General features: G+C 45.0%; 1 protein-coding gene across 7 annotated transcripts in view; it reads left to right on the top strand.

Moving 5' to 3' along the window:
- The window catches only part of FRMD4A (FERM domain containing 4A), a 299143-nt gene that overhangs the window by 185153 nt on the left and 94508 nt on the right, over window positions 1-19482 (top strand). For all 7 annotated transcript variants that reach the window (XM_064504777.1, XM_064504774.1, XM_026119401.2 and 4 more), the window contains exons 3-4: window positions 9681-9775; window positions 17585-17677. In XM_064504777.1, the coding sequence (XP_064360847.1) occupies window positions 9681-9775; window positions 17585-17677 (188 nt within the window). The remainder of the gene's footprint in view (window positions 1-9680; window positions 9776-17584; window positions 17678-19482) is intronic.

Raw genomic sequence — 19482 nt, 5'->3', positions numbered from 1 at the left:
GCTGTACTGGGAGGCATTAGCTGCTTCGTGTGGATTTGGATGCAAAGCTGTAAGTTCCTGGAGGGACAGGGAGTAGATGGAGCAGGCAGAGGTCTAAGGGAGGAAAGAGGGAAGCACTGAGGGTTTTGTCATGCATGAGAGAAGGGTCTGAGCTTTGGAGCGGTGAAGATGGGCAGTTATCCTGTCTCAGTAACAGTGACAGCTGGCTAGCCAGTCTCTTTGGATGCAGTTACTTGGAAACGCTGTTGGAGTCACAGGAAGATCCAGTGGACAGCGATCAGGAATGGGGTCACCAGGCACTGATGCGGACCCAGTCTGAATGGGGGCACGTGCAGCTGCTGCTGTGTCAGGCAACAAGGGGAGAAGGGATGCTACAGACCCAAAAGTGTTCTTTTCCTCTCACCCACTGCTTTCCCTTGCCCACAGGCTGGTAAATCCACATCTGGAATCACATTGTGACTTTGACACGAATTTGCCAATGGCCAGCTCATGCTCTCTGCTTTGCTTTCTCTGACTACAAGAATGTTTAAGCAGATTCACATTGCTAATATGTAGGGGAATTAGTGAATATCAGCAATGGGTTTTGACTTAAGATATTGAGTGCCAGGTATTAGATGAACCCAGAAATGCAGCTATCTGCAAATATTTTTAAGGAGTCTTTTCAGTAAGGTGCTTCTAATCCCTTTCCCAAACATACTCTTTTTTAAAAACTTGGGGATTTTTTTTTTTTGTCTTTGTCTCTCTGACCCTAATAAATCTTAATGCCCACATCTTGCGGGTGTTGACTTTTCAAGAAAAAACATCAGTGACACTCCGCCACCAGCCTCCACGTTCCAGAAGAGGTTGCTGGAGGCAAGTTGTCTCATTTTTCTATGTAAATGAGGAAAATACATTTTAGAGCCAAGCACTAACTCTGTGAAAGAGGTGCTGCTCATGCCAGTGTGAGCAATGCTCCCGTCATCTGTCCCTAACACTGACAGAGTTCAGCTGTTTCCTGATAAAATATAAGGCGTTCCCTCTACAGGCATCTTGCATTTCAATGAATAATTTTTCACATAAATACATCTCAGCCTGTTTTGATTATGCGTGCCCCATATATTGACACACTAATGCGGAATTAAAGAATGGTAGATCTATCCCATAAGGGGAATTTCAAAGCTCAAACCCCTAAGGCCCCAAGTCTTCAGCCTGAGTGGATTTGTACAATGTTATTACACTGTATTCGGATCAGACACTAGCTGAAAGAACCGTTATTTAGTATTTACATAATATTACTATTGAGCGACTTTGGATTTTTTCTTTTCTTTGAAGTGCATAAAATGGGTTAAACAACTGGGTGACTGAGCTGTTGGCAGAGCCGATTTGACAAGAAAAGAATTGTGAGTGAGTGACAGTTAAATGGCCCCTGGATGAGAGATTTCAGTATTTCATGCACAAGGAAGCAGAGGCGGGAGGGAGCTACGGTCCGTAACTATCGTGGGGTAATGTACTGCCTAATGCATATGGGTATATGCGTGCTGCTGGCCTTTAGTAGATAAGGTTGCTGGCCACTGAATAACGAACCCCTTTCAGAAACAGAGTGGGAACACAAAGGGTCTGTGCGCTGCTTCCAGCGCTGTCTATAAGGGCATCTCTACTTATCCCCGTGTTATTGGAGCAGAGTTTTGTGGATGGTTTTCAGAGATGATTGAATTCAGTGCGGGCACCTGGAGTTTGCAGCAAAGCTGAGCAGCTCCACTTCATTAGCAAATTATGGTAGTTGGTGGAGGGGGGGATAATTGTGTGCGAATCACCGTTTTGCACTTTTATTTCCTTCTGATTGCACTGCCCAAGGCTTGAGATGACTGAGAGCCGCTGCAAGCTGACTAGGGAGCGTTGCACCCTACAGCATGTGAGCCTCTCGGTACAGCTCTGCGTATGGCCAAGGGAGGAATTATTCTGTATGCATGCAAATTGTTCCTTTTTCCACTTCAGCTCTCCAGATGATGGCTGCACAGCACATTTCAGAGTCTACAGTTCTTATGTTTCAACCCAAGTAGATGAAGAGATGTTTTGCAAATAGCAAAACAGCCCTTGAATGTTAGCAAAACTGGACTGAGTCAACAAGACTCAAGAGGCTGGTTTGGACTAGCCACATTTTGCAGTCTGTCCTGCACAAACCCAACCTGCTTGAGATCTCGACGGACAGCATCTGCTACGTCTGTGCTCATAAATAAAATAGGCCAGGACTTGCTGTCTGAGCTTGTGGCCACATGGCACAGCCCAGCTTGTGTTTACGGGAGGAAACTCTCTTTCTTCCCCAAACCGGGTGACCTAGTCTATGCTGCTTTGGGGACTAGTCTCTGGCCCATGCTATCCCCTGGGCTTTGGCTGGAAGGGTGCTGATGTTAACATCAGCATGTGCTCGTAGTTAAATACAGATGATTTGAGACAGCTCTGGAGCCTGTGCCTGGCTGTGGTTGGTATATTAGCACAGACATTGCTCTCCAGCTCAAGCAAAAATGACTGTGAATCTCAGGCTCGCAAAGGCAACTGTCTCAGGGCTGCCAGCAACCGAGTCCAGGAGTTAGGCAAACTCTTTGGCATATGCATGTCTACCTCACCACCTCGGATTTGTGGATGCCACTGTTAATGCCATGAGGAGTTCAGACATTTATCTCAGCATTGCCCCCTCCTTCCAGGGCTGAATGCCTGATTTTTAGGTATTGTAAACAGTATTTAGCATTGCAGCATTTGGCATAGTGGCATCTTAGTCCCTTTATGTATCTAGCTGCAAGTTCTTCCAGGAAGAAGACAGTGGATGGTAATGGGCCCTTTAATCTAATGAAATGAAGCATTACTAAGTGTGATCTAGTTACCTGGTTCCCACAGTTCAGTGTGTCTCCATACTGGATGGATTCGGGCAGCGGACGTCTGTCCATATGTTGAAAGTATGCATTTCCCAGAAACCTTCTGCCACAGAGAATTAGGCAAAAGCTATGAAATGGGGGAGGGAGAATAGACAGGCTTGTCTGACAGTTAATAAAACAATAAAATATACTTTGTGTGTGCCTGCATTTCTAGGGGCGTACCAGCAGCTGCTAATACCATGTCATCTGTTTTTTATTCATGGCACTGCTGGACTGTGGATAGATAATCTCTCTCTATAACTCACTCATTTCTAAATGTAATGGGAAGCTGTCATTGAGATACATGCTTCTCTGCCAAAAGTGGGCTGCCCTTCTTTCCACCGGGGAAACACATGACTCCGGAGTTCCTCAGGCTGCTCAAATCCCAGTAACATAGTCTTTTAATTATATTGAATATTTAATACTGGAAGGCCTGCTTTCCGCTGTATTTTTACATGACTGACAGAGTGATCTGCTGAAGCTGTGGAGAAATCCTCTCCCTTACCCTTCTCCGGTTTTGCACGTTAAGATGGGCAGATGTTTATACCCAGGCTCTGAGCCAGCCTGAGGAGCCCCCAGCTCAGCAAGAGGAGTTTCCAGTCGTGCCCACAGGAAAGCTTGGGCTACCTGGTTTGCAGCACCTGCGAAGAGCTTCCTCAGACAGCAGCACTGCTCTCTCCAGGCAGGATCCAGCCAGAGTCACTTCAAGTATTTACAGTGTCACTCCTCAGCTGAGTCATCACCAAGCCCTTCCGCAGAGAAGTAGATATTTGTAGAACTTGATTCTTTTGGCCTGTTTTAGGATGAGAAAGGTTTTGCCCCAGAAGCTCCCATGTCTTCCCATAAGGGGATTCTTCTCCCCAGAAGTCCTCTTCCTCATCATCCCTCCTGTGGCCAATGTGTGCCCATAACACAGCAGTATCAGGCCTAAACCTGTGTGATAATGACCATGGCTAGTGTTAGGAGGCACCAATCCCAGTCTTACATGTCACCCTGTATAAAAGGTCCTGCTCGATATCACATGGGTCCCCCTTGACTCCTGCATCTCACCTCCTCTTTTGCTCCCTCCAGCATCAGAAGAGTCATCCGAGGGCAGTTCCCAGCTTACTCCCCCAGTGGGTCCAGCAGCACACACTAGTGGGGTCACGCTAGTGAGACCTCATCCAATAAGTACATAGAGAAGTTGTGATTTTTTTTATTTGCACTGAAACAGTATGACCCATTCCTCATGCAGCAGCCCTCTTCCCTTCCCAGGGAGTTCTTGGGGACACCTTTCCCCTCCCCACCTGCCTTTAGCGCTTGCCATGCTCTACCATTATATAGGGAAGTTGCCTTCACGTCTAACTGGGAAGAGACACCTGTATAGTGTTATCACTCCCAGATAAGGCAGTGCATGGAAGAGTGAATCATCCTCTGTGGTGAATTTGTCATTGCTGAATGCTCCTTAAAATAGTGTCATGGAAATAAAAATGGAGTTTGCGCATTGCATGCACTGAAGTTCTCTTGGTGTAGTTCTCTGTAGCACATGGTCTGTCTGCAGCCTGAGGGTATAGGAGGCTCTCTTTTAAGTGACAGAGAAACACAGAAAGATAGCTCTGGCTGTGTAAGCAAGTCTGTGATCCCATGTGTACCTCCTGGCACTATCTTTGGTGCATTTTCAAAGCAGAGGTTTTTTTTGGCATAGGTGCAAGTCATAGAGCTGCTGAGATGAACCTCTCTGACCTTGCCCAGAGCACAGTGTAGGCTCTCTGGGTTGTTCTTCTAATAAGGAGGCAGCCCCTAATGAATCCATCTCTGGTCTCCTGCCTTCCCAAGGGGGACAGGAGAAAACTCAGAGGGTTCACTGCTCCCAAGTCATGTTTGACTTTCTGGGAGAGTTGCCCACTCTGTAGCTGACAGGAATTCCCCTGGATGATGCCATTATGCCTATCAGGCAGATCCATGGCTAACGCAACCATTGCCACAGAATCGAGGTACAAAGCTTTGCCTACCGGACTGCACAGAGAAGAAGCTGTCCTCATATTTGCAAGTCCAGGGAACCCAGGCTGCAAAGTCCTGCCCTGTCTTCAGGGCTGGAGCAGGAATTGGGGGATGCAGGTAGGAATCCAGACCTGTAAAAGCATTTGCCTCACTGCCACGCAGAAAAGCACACACAGAGGATGCCAGGAACCACTCCTGTCCCCAGTGCTTCTCCATCAGCAGCTGCCTGAAGGCAGTGCAGTGCACAGATTGTGGAGCACGCTTGGTGGGAAGGAGACGAAGACTAGCAGATGCAGAGGGGTGTCAGCAGTTGTCCGGGCAGGTCACCAGTCACTGAAGTCCAGCTCTGCAGTTCTGCAGCACTGGGGACATGGTTCAGCTCCTGTTTTGAATGCCACCATTACTCCTGATTTACATTTGTGGGACTCACAGGCTAGCCTCTGGACTGTCCTGATATATGGGATGCAGAAGGTCCTGGGCCCACTTTCTATGTATTTCCCTACTCTCGGAGACCAGTCCCGTCTTCCTCAGTGTGTCTGTGATGGAAGTTTTATTAATGCAAAATGAATATCCCTCTGGAAAATGAAGTCCAGAAATTAATAATGAATTAAAACAACTTGCCACAGGCATCCCTAATGAGCTCTTTGTCTGTGCGGCTCACATGAAAGGAGGTCATTGCTCAGCCGTTCCCAACCTGAACTGCAAGCAGATTAACCGTTAACTTTCAGTGCATGGGTCTCTCCTGAGACAGCAAGACAGGCAGCAGCTCAGCTTGTGCCTTCCAGGGTTTTACAGCCCTTATCCCTGCTGCACAGGTTTGTCTTGAGAAGTCTTTGTTACCTACAGAAGGCACTTTCCTCCTTCCCCAACCAAAGACTCAGACTGCCCATCTATGTAGAGAGGAAACAGGACTCATCCCACAGCACTGAAAAGGGACAATAACCTTGCAGAGCTTAAGAGCAGAGTGGAAAGTAATCTTGGAGGGGACTAGCAGGGCTTAAATTCACTGCTATAAGCCTCTTCAGGGACACTGGGCCAGTAACTAATCTGGCACCGCTCCAGCACTGGGTCTGCATCTATTGTTCTTTTCCCTTATCTTGCAAGGCAAGAGTTATCCTCCCTTATCTGATGCAGCAGGCTTTGGAGGAGGCCCCACAGCGAAGGCTGTGGAGATTGTGCTCCTCTCTCCATCTCTGCCAAGATCTGGGGAGGGGTAGTTGTGCTGGGAGAGGAGCAGCCACAGGGAAAGCCGTCAGGCCATGCTGACTGACCTCCAGGGCTTTTTCAGCTGTGAGGTCTCACTTAGCAGAGGTAAGGAGTAGCATTTACTTGCAGCACTTAAAAGAGAGCCTACACACAGCACTTTGCATTTGCCCATCTTGCCTGCGAGGGTGGCTGAAGACTGGTGCCTTCAGGTCCTGGTCCTCATTTGACACCTGGTGCCAGATAGAGCAGTGTGTGGGGTGAGGGAGGCTGTGCAGCCCCATAGTCACTGCTCCATGACATGGCTGGACATCAGGAGAAGGGGCTTTTACCCTTTTTCCAGCACCCTTTATGACACTGTTGACTGGCTGAAGCTGAGCAACCCATCACTTCCCCATGTCCATGGGCAGCCTGCTTCACATCATCCATTTATTGCTCTTTTCTGCTCTCTTGTGGTGTATGAAATCCCAACCTATCCCCTCCAAGTGCTGCTTCTAGGCCTGGGAAAATGCTCCTGTGTTTTAGGCACATTTCTTCCCCGCTCCTGCCCTCTCAGCTGGGACACATGGTGAGGCTGGCTGATGTCTGGCTTCCCTGCTCATCAGCACAACTGCTCATTTATCAAATATCTGAGTCACCATAGAGCAGTGGGTGACAGGCAGTGCCAGCCGCAAAGCACAGCGCCTGAAATACATGCTGTTGTGGGGCTGCCTAGATTCAGCTCCACCAATTGCCTCCACCAGTGGCCTTGGCTGCAGAGGCAATGGTGTCATTGTGCCTGCAGTTTACAGAATCATGTCAGAGCAGAAAAGCCTTTTTCTCCTCCTTACTCCTTCCCACCTCCTTCTGTCTCTGTGATGGTCATCTGAATGCAACGCTGAGCACCACTCAAGGTTCTGTGTGCTGAGATAGGAGTGGAAAAGGACTTGGGATTTTGGTCCCTGACTAGGGAGCAGGGGTGGTGAGGACCTCAAGGGTAGCAGTGAAGGAGCTGAATTAGATCTGTTCCTATGACTCTAACGCATGAATATATTTCATCAATGGAGGCCAACATGATAAAGCTCTGAGTAACCTGAAGGTGCAGGGGAAGGGATGACCATGGTTCCATCATGTGCAGCAGAGTGCCTGCACCATGCTGATACAGGGATAGCAGCTCTTTAATCCACCCTGGCCTCCCATCACTGACTGGCTAAGTGCCCACTTGCCCCAAATAGTGCTGTTTCCAAATCCTAGTGCTCCAGACCCCAGTTGTCCTCCAGGGGCAAAGTCCACATTGCTGCTTGGGGGTCAGTTCTCCCATCCCCTACACCCACTCCTGGTCATGTATCCCCACCCCTCCTCTTGCCCTAGCACTAGGCTGGAAAGAAATCCCTTTCTGGTGCAGAGAGAGTTCAGCCTGATCTGTTCCCTGATCAGGAAAGAAGGTAGCAAAGAGACATAGGCAGGGGTATGGGAAAAGCAAGACCATCTATAGCAGTACAGGCTTAGGCTCTGAACCTGCACATTGGCACAGGCACAAACCTTCCTTCCTCTTGCTCCTTCACAAATTTGTCTTAGTTTGTCTGTTGTTAAGCTGAAAACTCATCTAACACCCCCAGTAAGTATATGTGCAGAGCCTACTGTAGCTGAATGCATCTGGCAGCCTTAACATCCTTTTTGTCACAGTATTTGAGTACCATATAAGCAAGACTACGGTTTGTCCTTAAAATGTCTCAGTGAAGGAAGTTTCATCTTAACAGGTAACAGAGAGGCTGGGAACGTCCATTGCACTCAGGGTAATGCCAGGACAGAAGTATCTGAGGAGTTCCCAGACAGACTGGTGTAGTTGGTGTGCTGTTTGCTTGGGTCCCTGAAACCATTCAGCTGCATTGCCATGGCCCTTTGCCTGTTCTGCTCAGCTCTGACTGCCGTTCAGGAGCTATTTCAGGAGTCTCTGAAAGGCAATGCAACAGGTAATGTAGACATGTCAAAGACACTCCACCACAGCCTCACAGTGCCTGAGAAGTCTGACTTGGGAATTAAAATGAGGCTTGTTAAGTCCCACCTAATTTGTTTTCTGCCAACTCCTCTTCCTACACAGCAACTTACATCCTGCTCAGGGGCTGATTTATGCTAGTACTGCATTTAAGCATAGCTATTCCTTCTTTCTTTGCTGGCATGACCTAGAAACCACTGTTGTGCTGGGTGCGTAGACAAGAAACAGCTTAGACATTCTCTTTAACTGCAATACTCCACCAGGACATAACAGAGAGACAGAATGGGGTGGAGGCCAGCATAAAACATGAACACCAGAGAAGTACTTCAGGCTGCCATTTGTCTCAGGAATGTCAAGTACTAGGACAGTGTTGAGTTTAGGGATATTCTTAAAGAGAGATTGAGAGTCTTATGAATCTGTTGGGAGTCAAATACAAATTAAGTTTTTTTCATGGAAGCTGTGTTTGTATTTACAGACAGGACAGGCAATTAGGACAGTAGGGTTCCCTGGATCCTGCTACCCATTTTCTGTACACTATCACTGAGTAATTTCATCTCTACCTAACAACAGTTTCACGGCAGGGGTGACTGACTCAGCTGCTTGACTGACTTGCTGGGGCAGTAAAATGGCAGAGTGCTTTATTTTCACTGAGGTCTGTAGCACAAAGATTTGTAGACCAAGTCCTTATGAGCAGTCATCTGAAAATGCTGTTAGGATCTCTGGCCCCAGCTGTGTCAAAGCTGCTGTGACTATTCCTAGTTCTAGGATCTGGGACTATTACAGGTCTATGGGATCATACGTCACATCTACTCAGATCCCTTCTACCCCAGTTTCCCACCAGGCATAGTAAGGACAAGAGCTCTAGTATGGACAAGATTTCAGCAGCACAGTAGTCAACACAGAAGCTTGACAGAGCTGGTGGAAATACACACAGGGAGAAGGTAGTGTTAGATATAGAGTCAAAGGTTTTGCACAGAATGCAACATTGGCCCATTGTAGTAACCCACAGTGCTCTGTATGTGATGAACAGCTTCTCTGAGCTTAGCTTTTATGTTCTTACAAAGGGCATTTTGAAAGTGTGTGTTACTTTCCTCTTTGCCTCCAAGTATCTAAATTTTGTGACACATCCTCATCCATAAATGACAAGCACTGCTAAATGGGAAACTATTCTGTTTTGTCATTTATTTCTCATTTGGTCCTGTCACATCCTATCTTTTGGCACTATGTTTTTATTAGTGTTATGAGTATGTATCTCTGCTCTGTGTGTGAGAGTGGGTGTCTGAAATGTGTTTGTAAAGGTTCCTGATAAAAAGCTTTAACAACTTAGATTATCATAGAGGCATGAGTGAGCTGGTCATAGTAAATCTGAACACTGGCAGATGGTAGGTCATCTCTCTGCAGAGAAATTAAGTACTGAAGAGGCTGGAGTCACCTGTTTTTTATTATTTACCTAGCAGGGAAACTACTGCTCATTTCAAGGAGCTAATGTTGCTTGAAAATTTAGCTTGAACACCAGGGGAAACATAAAAAAAGGCAATGGAGTACCTCCAAAGATAGCATTTTCTTCCAGAAACATGGTGCAGTTATATCAAGGGTCTCCTTTTTGATCACTTTCTTTCTTTCTTGTTTTCCAGCCAAAGCTTTTGGCGAAGGAGTTGCTTGACCTGGTGGCATCTCATTTCAACCTGAAGGAAAAAGAGTACTTTGGAATTGCATTCACAGATGAAACGTAAGTGCCATGAATGAAAGACCTAAGAGGCAACTGTTAGATCATAGGAAAACATAGGAATTTCTTCCTAAGCAAAAGGACCTAAGCAAAAGGACCTGAGTACTCTAAGGTCCTAGACCAAAGTCCAAGGAGACAGGGCCTCACATCAGTCTTTCTTGTACTTTCTCTTCTGCAGAGTGCTGGAGGTCTCTTGCAGTGAATTAAGTGCTGTTGGGGGTGTACAGTAATAATCCCTTCCTAATCACATGTTCAAAGATTTTTTGTCATTTGGCATTGGTAAAAGGTTATCTTTAGCTCTCTTTGACTTAATATCCAATTGCTAGTTCAAAATTATTACCAAATTGGCAGAACTATACAAGTTTTAATGAGTTTATTCACTCAAGCAGGTTTAAGACTAACACTAAGTTCTTTCAAAGAACGGAAAAAAAACCTCACAAAATTACTCTACTATTTCCGATGTTTTAGATCCCAGATTAGAGTTTCTTAGAAAAAGGAAAGAAGAAAGTGTGAGAAAGGAAGGGATTACCAAATTTAATGTGAACTATATGATTTTTAAATATAAAATTTCCATTAAAGAAGGATTTGACCTTCACTAGAAGTCAAACAACAGCCTTGTGGCCGAGCTAAATCAAAGAATGGGACTATTACAGCGCCGTCACCTCAGACAATGGTGTTGATTGTTCACCTTGAACTCCAGGTCCTATGATTACCACAAAATTTGAGCTCTCATACCTAGACAGGACATTTCTAGGACTTGTGTTTGTAAAGGAAAGCATGGAAAGTTGAACTCCTCTTGCTTAAAAGCCAGAAGTCAAGTAGAAAATTTACACTGGAGAAACATCAAGGGTCTGGCTACTATGACTGTTCCTGGACTGTGACCTCCCAGTTTTACTGTATAGTCCCTGTTACTGTTTTTCTGGCTACCCATTTCCTCTCTGTAGTTAGACTGTCCTAAGCATATGGAGTGTGTCTCATATGGGCACCTACCATATTCCACCCTAGTTTTTGATTTTTATGTAATAATAACTGGGAGAAGACCTCACATTTATTTTGTTTTAAAAAAGCAAGATTTTCAAGCCCCTGTTGTGTCCCCAATATAACTGAGTCAGCAGTACCACTGTCATGAGCCAGCTCTGCTCTCCTGCTGAAGTGGCAGAGCAATGTAAATTGTCTGCTGGCGTAATGATTTGGGATCAGGTAATTAGAGGCAGCTGCCTAATGTGCACACACATACCCACATTGAACTCAGCAGTGATCGCCCCTCCAGAGCCAGTTTTCCTGGCAAGTGTCTGCCTTGGGCAGCCTTAGGCCATCTCAGGACATGGCTCCTGGTGTGGAGGGACACTTAGAGTCAGGCACGTGCAGAATTGAGACATAAATCAAGGGAGAGCTCAGAATCTGTGCAATCTTACCGACATGAACAGCTCAGCTCTGGTAGGAGATCTCCCACCCAAAACAAATTAATAAGGCTGGCCCTCAAATGAGGAAGAGCGAGGGGCATCAGCAAGTTACTGAAGCAGTAGGAGAAAATGACTGTTCACCAGGATGTCATTTCTTATCAGACATGGTGAGTTACTCGGTGCTGCTGAAGGGTGCATGGAAGTCAAGCAGTGAAGCCAAAGAGGACAAAGGGATGAAAATGTTCTTGTGACAGCCCTAACAGCACAGGTTAAAAAGAGGAGATGCATGACAGGCTCATGGGCAGAGAGGGATCTGCAACCATAGAGGAACGGAGCAAGTCCTGGCTGCCAGCTGAGCTGAATGGGCACAGGATTCCCCTGGGAGTGCAAGGGATGCTCATGAGGAGGTGTCAGCAATTAGGGAGAGACCAAGAGCTCGGCCTCCCTGGGGGCCATGCCAGGTTCAACACGGAGTGGTGTGAGCAAATATCTCAGTTAGCGATGGGAGGAAGTGCGAGACTGACAGAGGTTGTCAAGCCAGCGCGCAAAGCACTGGGGGAAGCCAGGTGTAAATAACAGAATCGGGGATGCGGATGGATGCACACTGTCTAGATGGGATTTCAAATGGTGAGGTGAGATGGCATCCACTCACCTACTTCATCTTCTAAAAGTTTGTTCAAGATGGAGCAAGGAGTATTTAGCAAGAGCTCAGCTGGCCCAGATGAAAGATCTGGGGACACCCTCATTAAATCTAGTGAACACAATCCAACGACATATCAGTAGGTCCTCGCCAATAGGAAGCTTGGTCTATAGCCCATGTGCTGCTCCATAGTGGTTCCTGACCCTTACATGGAGGCTTCTTGACTGCTGTGAAAATAACACTTACAAAGATGATTTATGCATATTTCCTCCTCAACTGTAACAAGCTCTTTTCCAGAGCTGACACACACAACAACTGTTTTATTTGACTGAACGCAGACAAAAAAGATATGTGGGTCATTGAACTAGGTCTTGCAAACAGATGTCCCATGTCACCTTGAGAAAGTCAATTGGGCTGTCTGTACCACAGATCTTAACCTGCAGTGTGAATCTGAAGTGAAAAAAAAAAATCCTTTCCTCAAAAAGTACGAAAGACGATCTCTTATCATGTGTTTGTACAGCACCCAACATAGCCCTATAGTTGATGCTCTGAACAGACCAGGCATACAAAGAGAAATCCTTGAATTTTGTGATGCAGGCCCTCAGAAATAACCTCCTCTTCGCAAATAACATTTCTCTGAGTCCCAGTGTGCCTTCCGTGAAGGGACCAGCTAACACAGAATAGGCTTGGTTCATAAATGTAGTCTGAGGTTGGCTAAATTACAAGTTTAGAAAGAAGAAAAGCCACTAAAGTATTAAATCAATTCTTCTATTTAAGAGTAAAAGCTCTATGAGAGTAATTTATTTAGAAATGATTTGGACTGGGGATTTCCATTCATTAGTTGTGCTCTATCATGACAACCCGAGAAGAAAATCAATAGGAACAACCTTTGCGTTGGCGACTTAATAGTTTCTTGTGATAATATAGGGTCATTACTGCATTCAGTGTGACTAAAATTAGATTGTCAGACTATTATGGGGGAAAGAATAACGCCTCCTATTTTAATGATCACAGGAACGCTTTACGGCATTAGCCATTAACTGAGGGAGAGCACAGGTCAAAAGGGTATCTCTGTAAGGTATGTGGGGCCAAGCTCCAAAACAGATGTTAAGCCAGAAAACCTATATATTGCTTGATTATGAATTAAAAGGAATCAGGAAAGGGCCTTTTTCCAGTTCAGCTTAGTATGAATCTCCGCTAACCATCTTTTCCCTTGGCATCAGCACTTCCAGCATTCATTGAGAGCAAGTGGTCAGAATTCCCCTTCTGTTCACTGCAGAAGGAACCATTTGAGCCACGTTTTCATGTCCTTTGCTTGCCCTTAGACATGAGTCACCTGCTCCATGGAGAGCTCCCAACTGCTCCCACTGCTCCCCCTTTCCGTGAGCCCAACAAAAAGCTGAAATGCTCATCCAAAGCCTTTCGATGATGCTTCTCCTCCATCACCAGAGCAGAAACTGCAGAGCAGCTAACAAACACATAAGATAAAAACTGCAAGGAACTGTGGCTCTGAAACACCACTGCAGACCCCCAACCTGTTCTCTCCCTGCGTTACCACAGTCGTTTTCAGCCATCTGGTACTGGCCCATGTCAGAGCTTAGGCTGTGAAAGATGCCACCATTGTGTTACACTTGTGCTAGGGTCTGTACTAACATGATAAGGTAAAGACAGAGAATGTTCCTATTCAGCCCCAAATCCTGTGGGTAAGGGGATGGCACAGAAGTGTATGAGAAGAGGGAGAGCAGAGTACCCCTCTTCCCTGGAATACTCTCCCAGCCTCCAGGAATTGGATGGGTGACTTATTCCTGCCCTGCAGCAACATGGCAGAGCAAGAACTAGGTACCAAGTGTCCCATGTCCTAGCTGAGCAGCCTGTCCAATGGACAGTGCAGCTCTCTAGAGTAATGTCCCACACTGGCATTAAACTAGTTCCTTTGTCACCAAGTCCATCATGTTGAAAAATCTGTTTAGTTAATCTCATATAGTTTCCAGACCCTTGTGGTTCCTTCCAAAAATATTTTATGATGGATTTAGACCATAAATAAGAAAATCCACATGCTTATTTTTAAAGTTTTGTTTGTTTCTGTAGTGGCTGATGGAAATGTAAAACAGCATATATGGTTTCCATCATGCGAATTGGTCTTTCTCAACATTCAGTTCCGTGTGAGTTTGACCTTGAAGCAGGGGGTGAGTTGATTTATTGGTCCAAGTACCTTTATAAAGCACAAATAAATGTGAATCCACTTTTCAGAAATCTGGACGTTAACTAGTGAATCTGTATAAATAGATCCACCTAGAGGCGAAGTACTCACTGACGAACCATTCTTCACTGAAAGCCCTGATGAAAGAAAACAGAAACTACTGCATGCAATCGACAATACCAACCCTGGGCACCAAAAGCCACGCTCAGTCTATAACCTAAATGGACCCAGTTTCTGTTTGCTAAAAACAATTATGTATTTGTTATTGACACACTAGTTTAACTGCCAACATGGGTACAATGAACAGTGAAAAATTATCTGGCTTTCAATATTCAACCTCCCCGTAGGTCACTCAGAACTGTTTGCACCATTATTTGCTAATACACTGATGTAAATACCAAATGAACAAATCAATGGAGATAATGAAACTGCCTAAACAGGTCCATGAAAACTGCCAAGATTATTACATGCCTAGGACTATATGCGCAAACATTTTACTCTCTTATATGGGATTGCAGTCTGTGAATAGTCTCGCTGAAGACAGCAAGACAGCTTCCAGAGCAAAGTGTTTAGTGGCATAACGGCATTGGAGTTGAGCTCCTGACAGACAACATTCACTGGCAGATACCAGTGACTGTTCACTGCTGCTGTTCTCTAAATGCCATACATGCATGCTTGAAAACAAGGGAGTTTGGTGACAATCTGCAGTGCAGAAGCCCTCAGCGATGAAAGATTGTAAGTGGTAATTGAGTACAGTGAGCAGTTAGCTCCTGGCAGTGATTTAAGTGACCTTCCTCCTCTGAAGGAGCTCTGGATTTAAGCTCATTGCAGATAGGAGTAACAAAATTCTTCAACCCAAAAACTCAGTGGAAAGTTAACTGTGTTGTTCAGTATGCACACCCGTGTATGTGTGCAAGGTGTGCACATGTAACCTGGTCTGTATATGTATATATACACGTTCTTTTTGGATTGATTATATCAGAATGAGATACAAGTTTCAAAAGTTAAGATGCAGTGAGCATGAAAAGAACAAATCTTTTCAAAATGAGAAATAACATGAAATGAATTATTGTGTTCTGCACTGTGGCTTCTACACCCCTCATTGCACATGTAAGGCAAATCCAGACATTTCTGTTGAATAAACATAGATGTAAACTGTAACTCCATTGTCAACAAAGCGGTCTCGGTGGGAAATGGTTTGTTATGCCATCAGCTCCTAGTGGCTGTTACTTTGGTGATACAAATGCAGCTGGGCAGGTTTTGGATAGGATGTCAGGCTTAGTGCGGCTTTTCCTTGCTCTGACAGTGTTTCATACCTTGGTCTAAATGAATAAAGGCTCATTTTGTGCTTTGGTTAGGAACAGGTGAGCATGTCTAGTTTCAATCCCCATGCATACTGTGGCTTTCAAAGTGGACTTCTGCCTCTCTGAATCCCCTTCAAGAGCAACATAATGGGACCTTCGGACAAAAAAAGCGGTCAATAGGAAAAAGGCCAACCCTCAAGAAGGGGAATGCAGTGGGAAGTGTGGACGCCTCCAATTTTTGTGTGCCCAGGCTAGGATTCTTCCGAGGGGGTTCAGAGCATCTGTCTTCTACAAACCAGGCCTTGTTAAAGCACACGCTTGTGCTGAGCAACAGGGCACAATGCAGCAGGTTTGTGTGCCTCTAACACGTAGTTCAGGCTGCCCTCTACCTAGAGAAAAAAATAAAGAAAAAAAATTGTTAAAAATACTTTACATAGAGAAAAAAAGTTACTAAAAAGTTAAAAGATCAGTTGTTGGGGGTTTTTTTGTCTACACCAAAAAGAAGTGTAAGAAAAGTCTGAAAAGTCCCCAGCTCCACAAATCTCACTTGTACCTGGTTGAGACATGGAAGGAATGATGGGCCAAGGAAAATTGATGCAAAGGCTGTTTAGACTGAGCACCTGACTTTTACATGGCAAAAACAGACATGAGATGGTTTCTTTATAAATGCCTGATCCCGAACTCACTGGAGTGATAAGTGAAGCTCACAAGCCATTCTGAATCCCTTAGGCAGTGCAAACCAGCATGCTGCACCAAAGGCTGGCGAGCACGATGTCCCCTTTGGTCTCCTGGACAGCCCACGGGCTGTCTGGGTTTGCAGATCCCTGAGCTACCAACCCCTTTCAGCATCTGTATAAGCCAGGGCAACTGTACAGAAAATCAAATTGAACCCAGGTGATTCAAAGCCTCCTGACATTGCTACTTTCCCCTTTATTTATTTTTCTAGAAAAGAGGGGGTGGGGAAGCTGCAAATATGGTTAAATTGCTAAATAGCTGTTGTTGCTTAGTTTCCAAGGCGGTTTCTCAGTTACCCAAAGCACAAGCAATGCTAAGGAGTAATGGGCAGATCTTTGTGAAAGCTGAGTGTGTTTGCTGACAGGGTACATTTCTAAGGCTTGTGGCAACCCTAGAAGTTAATTTAACACTGTGTTTAAACACAGCTTTTTTTTTCATTTTCGTTGAAATGATTAATCTCGAGCATTAGCATGAACCAGTGAACTGACATTGGAATAGAGCTCAGAACATCTGAATTCCATTTCCTGCTTTATTTGCTGCATGATTCCCCCCAAAATCACTTTAAATCGCTCTCCCTTTGCTTGCCTAGACAGCAAAGTGCTGAAGGCAAGGGCTGCTTCCTCCTTTGGATGAAATCTGGTCTGACTGAAATCAATAGCAAAATGTCCACAGGATGCAATTCTAGCACCACTCAAGGCAGTGGCAAAATTCCTGCTGACTTCAGTGGGGCCTGAATTTCACCCTATGTATTTCCACAGTGTATAATTTAATGGGGCCTTCATCTCAGCTGGGGAGTGAGATGCCACTGTAATACAAATAATGGCATTTATAAAATACCACACACGCACAGGGTGGTTTACAACGTGTGGAACGTGACAAAGAACAGAGCTCCTGCCCAGGAAAGCTGACAGCAGCAAGGCACAAATGGATAGATGGTAGGAGAAAATAATAGCGACAGGTACCATCTAGGCAAAAGAAGAGCAGCACGCGGTAATTGGAGCTGGAACGCTTCATGGAGCAGCTGTTTTTCAGGAGCTCTCCGAAGGAGGAAAAGCAAGGCTTGGCAAACCTAGAGAGGCTATTCCAGGCGTGAGGGCGGTAAATAAACTGTCTGAGGCTGTATACAGCTGAGTTTAGCCTTGAGTGAAATATTGCAGGCATTGTGGTAACTATTAACACTAAGGATTTTTAATGAAAATCTTGACAGACTTTTAATGATGCATCCGCCCCAGGGGGTTGTAGTAAAAGGTGAAGCTCTTAACATTTTGTTCTGTCCTGTCTGCTCTGTGCTGCCCGCTTTCACTCTGACAGATTGAACTTTAGCTCTTCGATTCTCATACCGAAATGTTGCCAGGATGATATCGCTTCTGTTCCTCAAACATTTACTGTGCGTTTTTCAAATATCATGCAATAGCCAAGGGCAAATAGCATGCATTTCGATTCATCTTTCTTAACACCTCAGACCTCAATGCAACGAGTAGCAAGAAACCTCTTTACTGCTGGGCTCATAACTGTCTCCTCTCTTATCAGGGGACACTTGAACTGGCTTCAGCTGGACCGCAGAGTGCTGGAACATGACTTCCCCAAAAAGTCAGGACCGGTTGTTTTGTACTTTTGTGTCAGGTAAGTGTGTGATAGCAAGCCATTCCTATGGGATACACCTACAAATGATCTGTTCCCTAGAGGTCAGGAAACGAGGTTGTCCAGTTCTCATGTTACAGAAATGCCTGTAGACAAACTAACACTTTTATGGCTGTTGCTTTTGAGCTCTTCAGCTTTGAAAACTCCTCTCATACACATGTAAATTAGTCGTAGACACAGGAACACTCGTAGCTGCACAGAGGGAAACTGGGCATGAGGCAAGATCAGACGTTATGTCTTTCACGGATTTAAATTTTTATTTGTGGGTTTTGCACACTCTTAGAAGATCCAAACTTGGCAGGGCTGCAGAACAAAAGCCTCCTTCTGCCAGCATAACCAATTTGAACCAGCCACCTGGAGGAAAAATACTCACTTCCTCTTCAGTGAGCCATCCATTTCCCCTGGATTTTGCCCAGGGTGTGTGTTATGTCAGTGACCAAATTAATCCCAGTCTAAATCTGTTGTACGTGCATTCTGGATTCAGCCACACAATGGCATAATGAATTATCTGCAATAGCAAATGATGGCATTTTCTGGCAACCAGTTGGCTTATGTATGTGCATAGGACACATTTGTAGACCGGACTGGACCAGACTCGAAAGCTTTTAATGAAGATTGTACCAGTTTTGGAGAATTTCTCTGCATTTGAGAATTTTGCAAGGAACTGTTAGCATTTGGGAGCTGCTGAAATGCTGTCAGTGCTCTTGTGTACGCAGCATCACTGCCTCCAAAGGAGATATTTTCTGAGATGACAAATTTGTTCTTGCAGCTTTAAAGGACCTAGAAGGAGGCTGGGGGTTGGGATGGCATATGTACAAAATTAAGCTGGGGGTTTTGACTTACTTTTAATGGATAGCTCATGTCTAGAACTGGCCAGTGAAGTGATACTGTGTCTTTTTCTGTTAGGCTTTCCACTCCAGTGTTATGTTACATCTGACATCACTCTCATTCATTCCATAGTATCCACAAAAAATGAAGACTTAGAGTTTCTTCCCCCAAGTGAGGCTTTTTTTCCCCGCACAGTGATTGTCATTCATGTAACTTCCATTACAAGGGAGGCTTTTCAAGAGAAGAGAGTCTTTGTTCTATTATGTCCCTATATTTAGCAGTATATTTATCTTAGAACAAACCAAGGTTGCATGGAGCTCCCATAACTCAAGATCTGGTCTGGTGTCTCCCAAGAAAGTAGATTATTCTGCCTGTGACATTTCAAGTGCTTCGAACTATAAGGATAGATCCAGAGCTGAACATTTCCAGTGTATATGATCCAGATCCACCTGAGTTTAGAACCAGACAAAATTGTTGGTGCTTTTCTCCAAAAGTGTTTAACTTTTAAGCAAATAAAAGCATAAGAAAAAAACACCTCATTAAGAACACAGCAGCTCTGTTATCAAGCATTTTGCCTTAGGGCCAAATTGCTAGGGCAGGGATCCCACAGAAAGCAGGGAGAGCTCTGACTGAACAGGAGCTAAGTAGAGATTTTAGCACTGGAACTGCAATGCGCAAGACCCAGTGCTACTGAGCTACTCTCATATTCATTTCCAGGATGATTCAGTGAGCTTAAATATTGCCATTTGTATTGCTTTATGAGCGCTGGCAACACAGTGGAGACAAGAAGTCATTCTAGCAACATCTTAGCCAAGGGATATCTATTGATCCATACAACAGTTTATTAAATGAGTAAATGAGTGACCTCTCCCATTCTGGAATCATAATCCGCATGGGAAATCCATAGAGGAAAAGTCAGCATTCAGTGGCTGAAATGGAGTGTGAAAAAAAGACTGACT

The sequence above is a fragment of the Dromaius novaehollandiae genome, chromosome 1 (assembly GCF_036370855.1).
Source record: "Dromaius novaehollandiae isolate bDroNov1 chromosome 1, bDroNov1.hap1, whole genome shotgun sequence".
Lineage (NCBI taxonomy): Eukaryota > Metazoa > Chordata > Aves > Casuariiformes > Dromaiidae > Dromaius > Dromaius novaehollandiae.
This window is presented reverse-complemented; position numbering and strand designations above follow the sequence as displayed.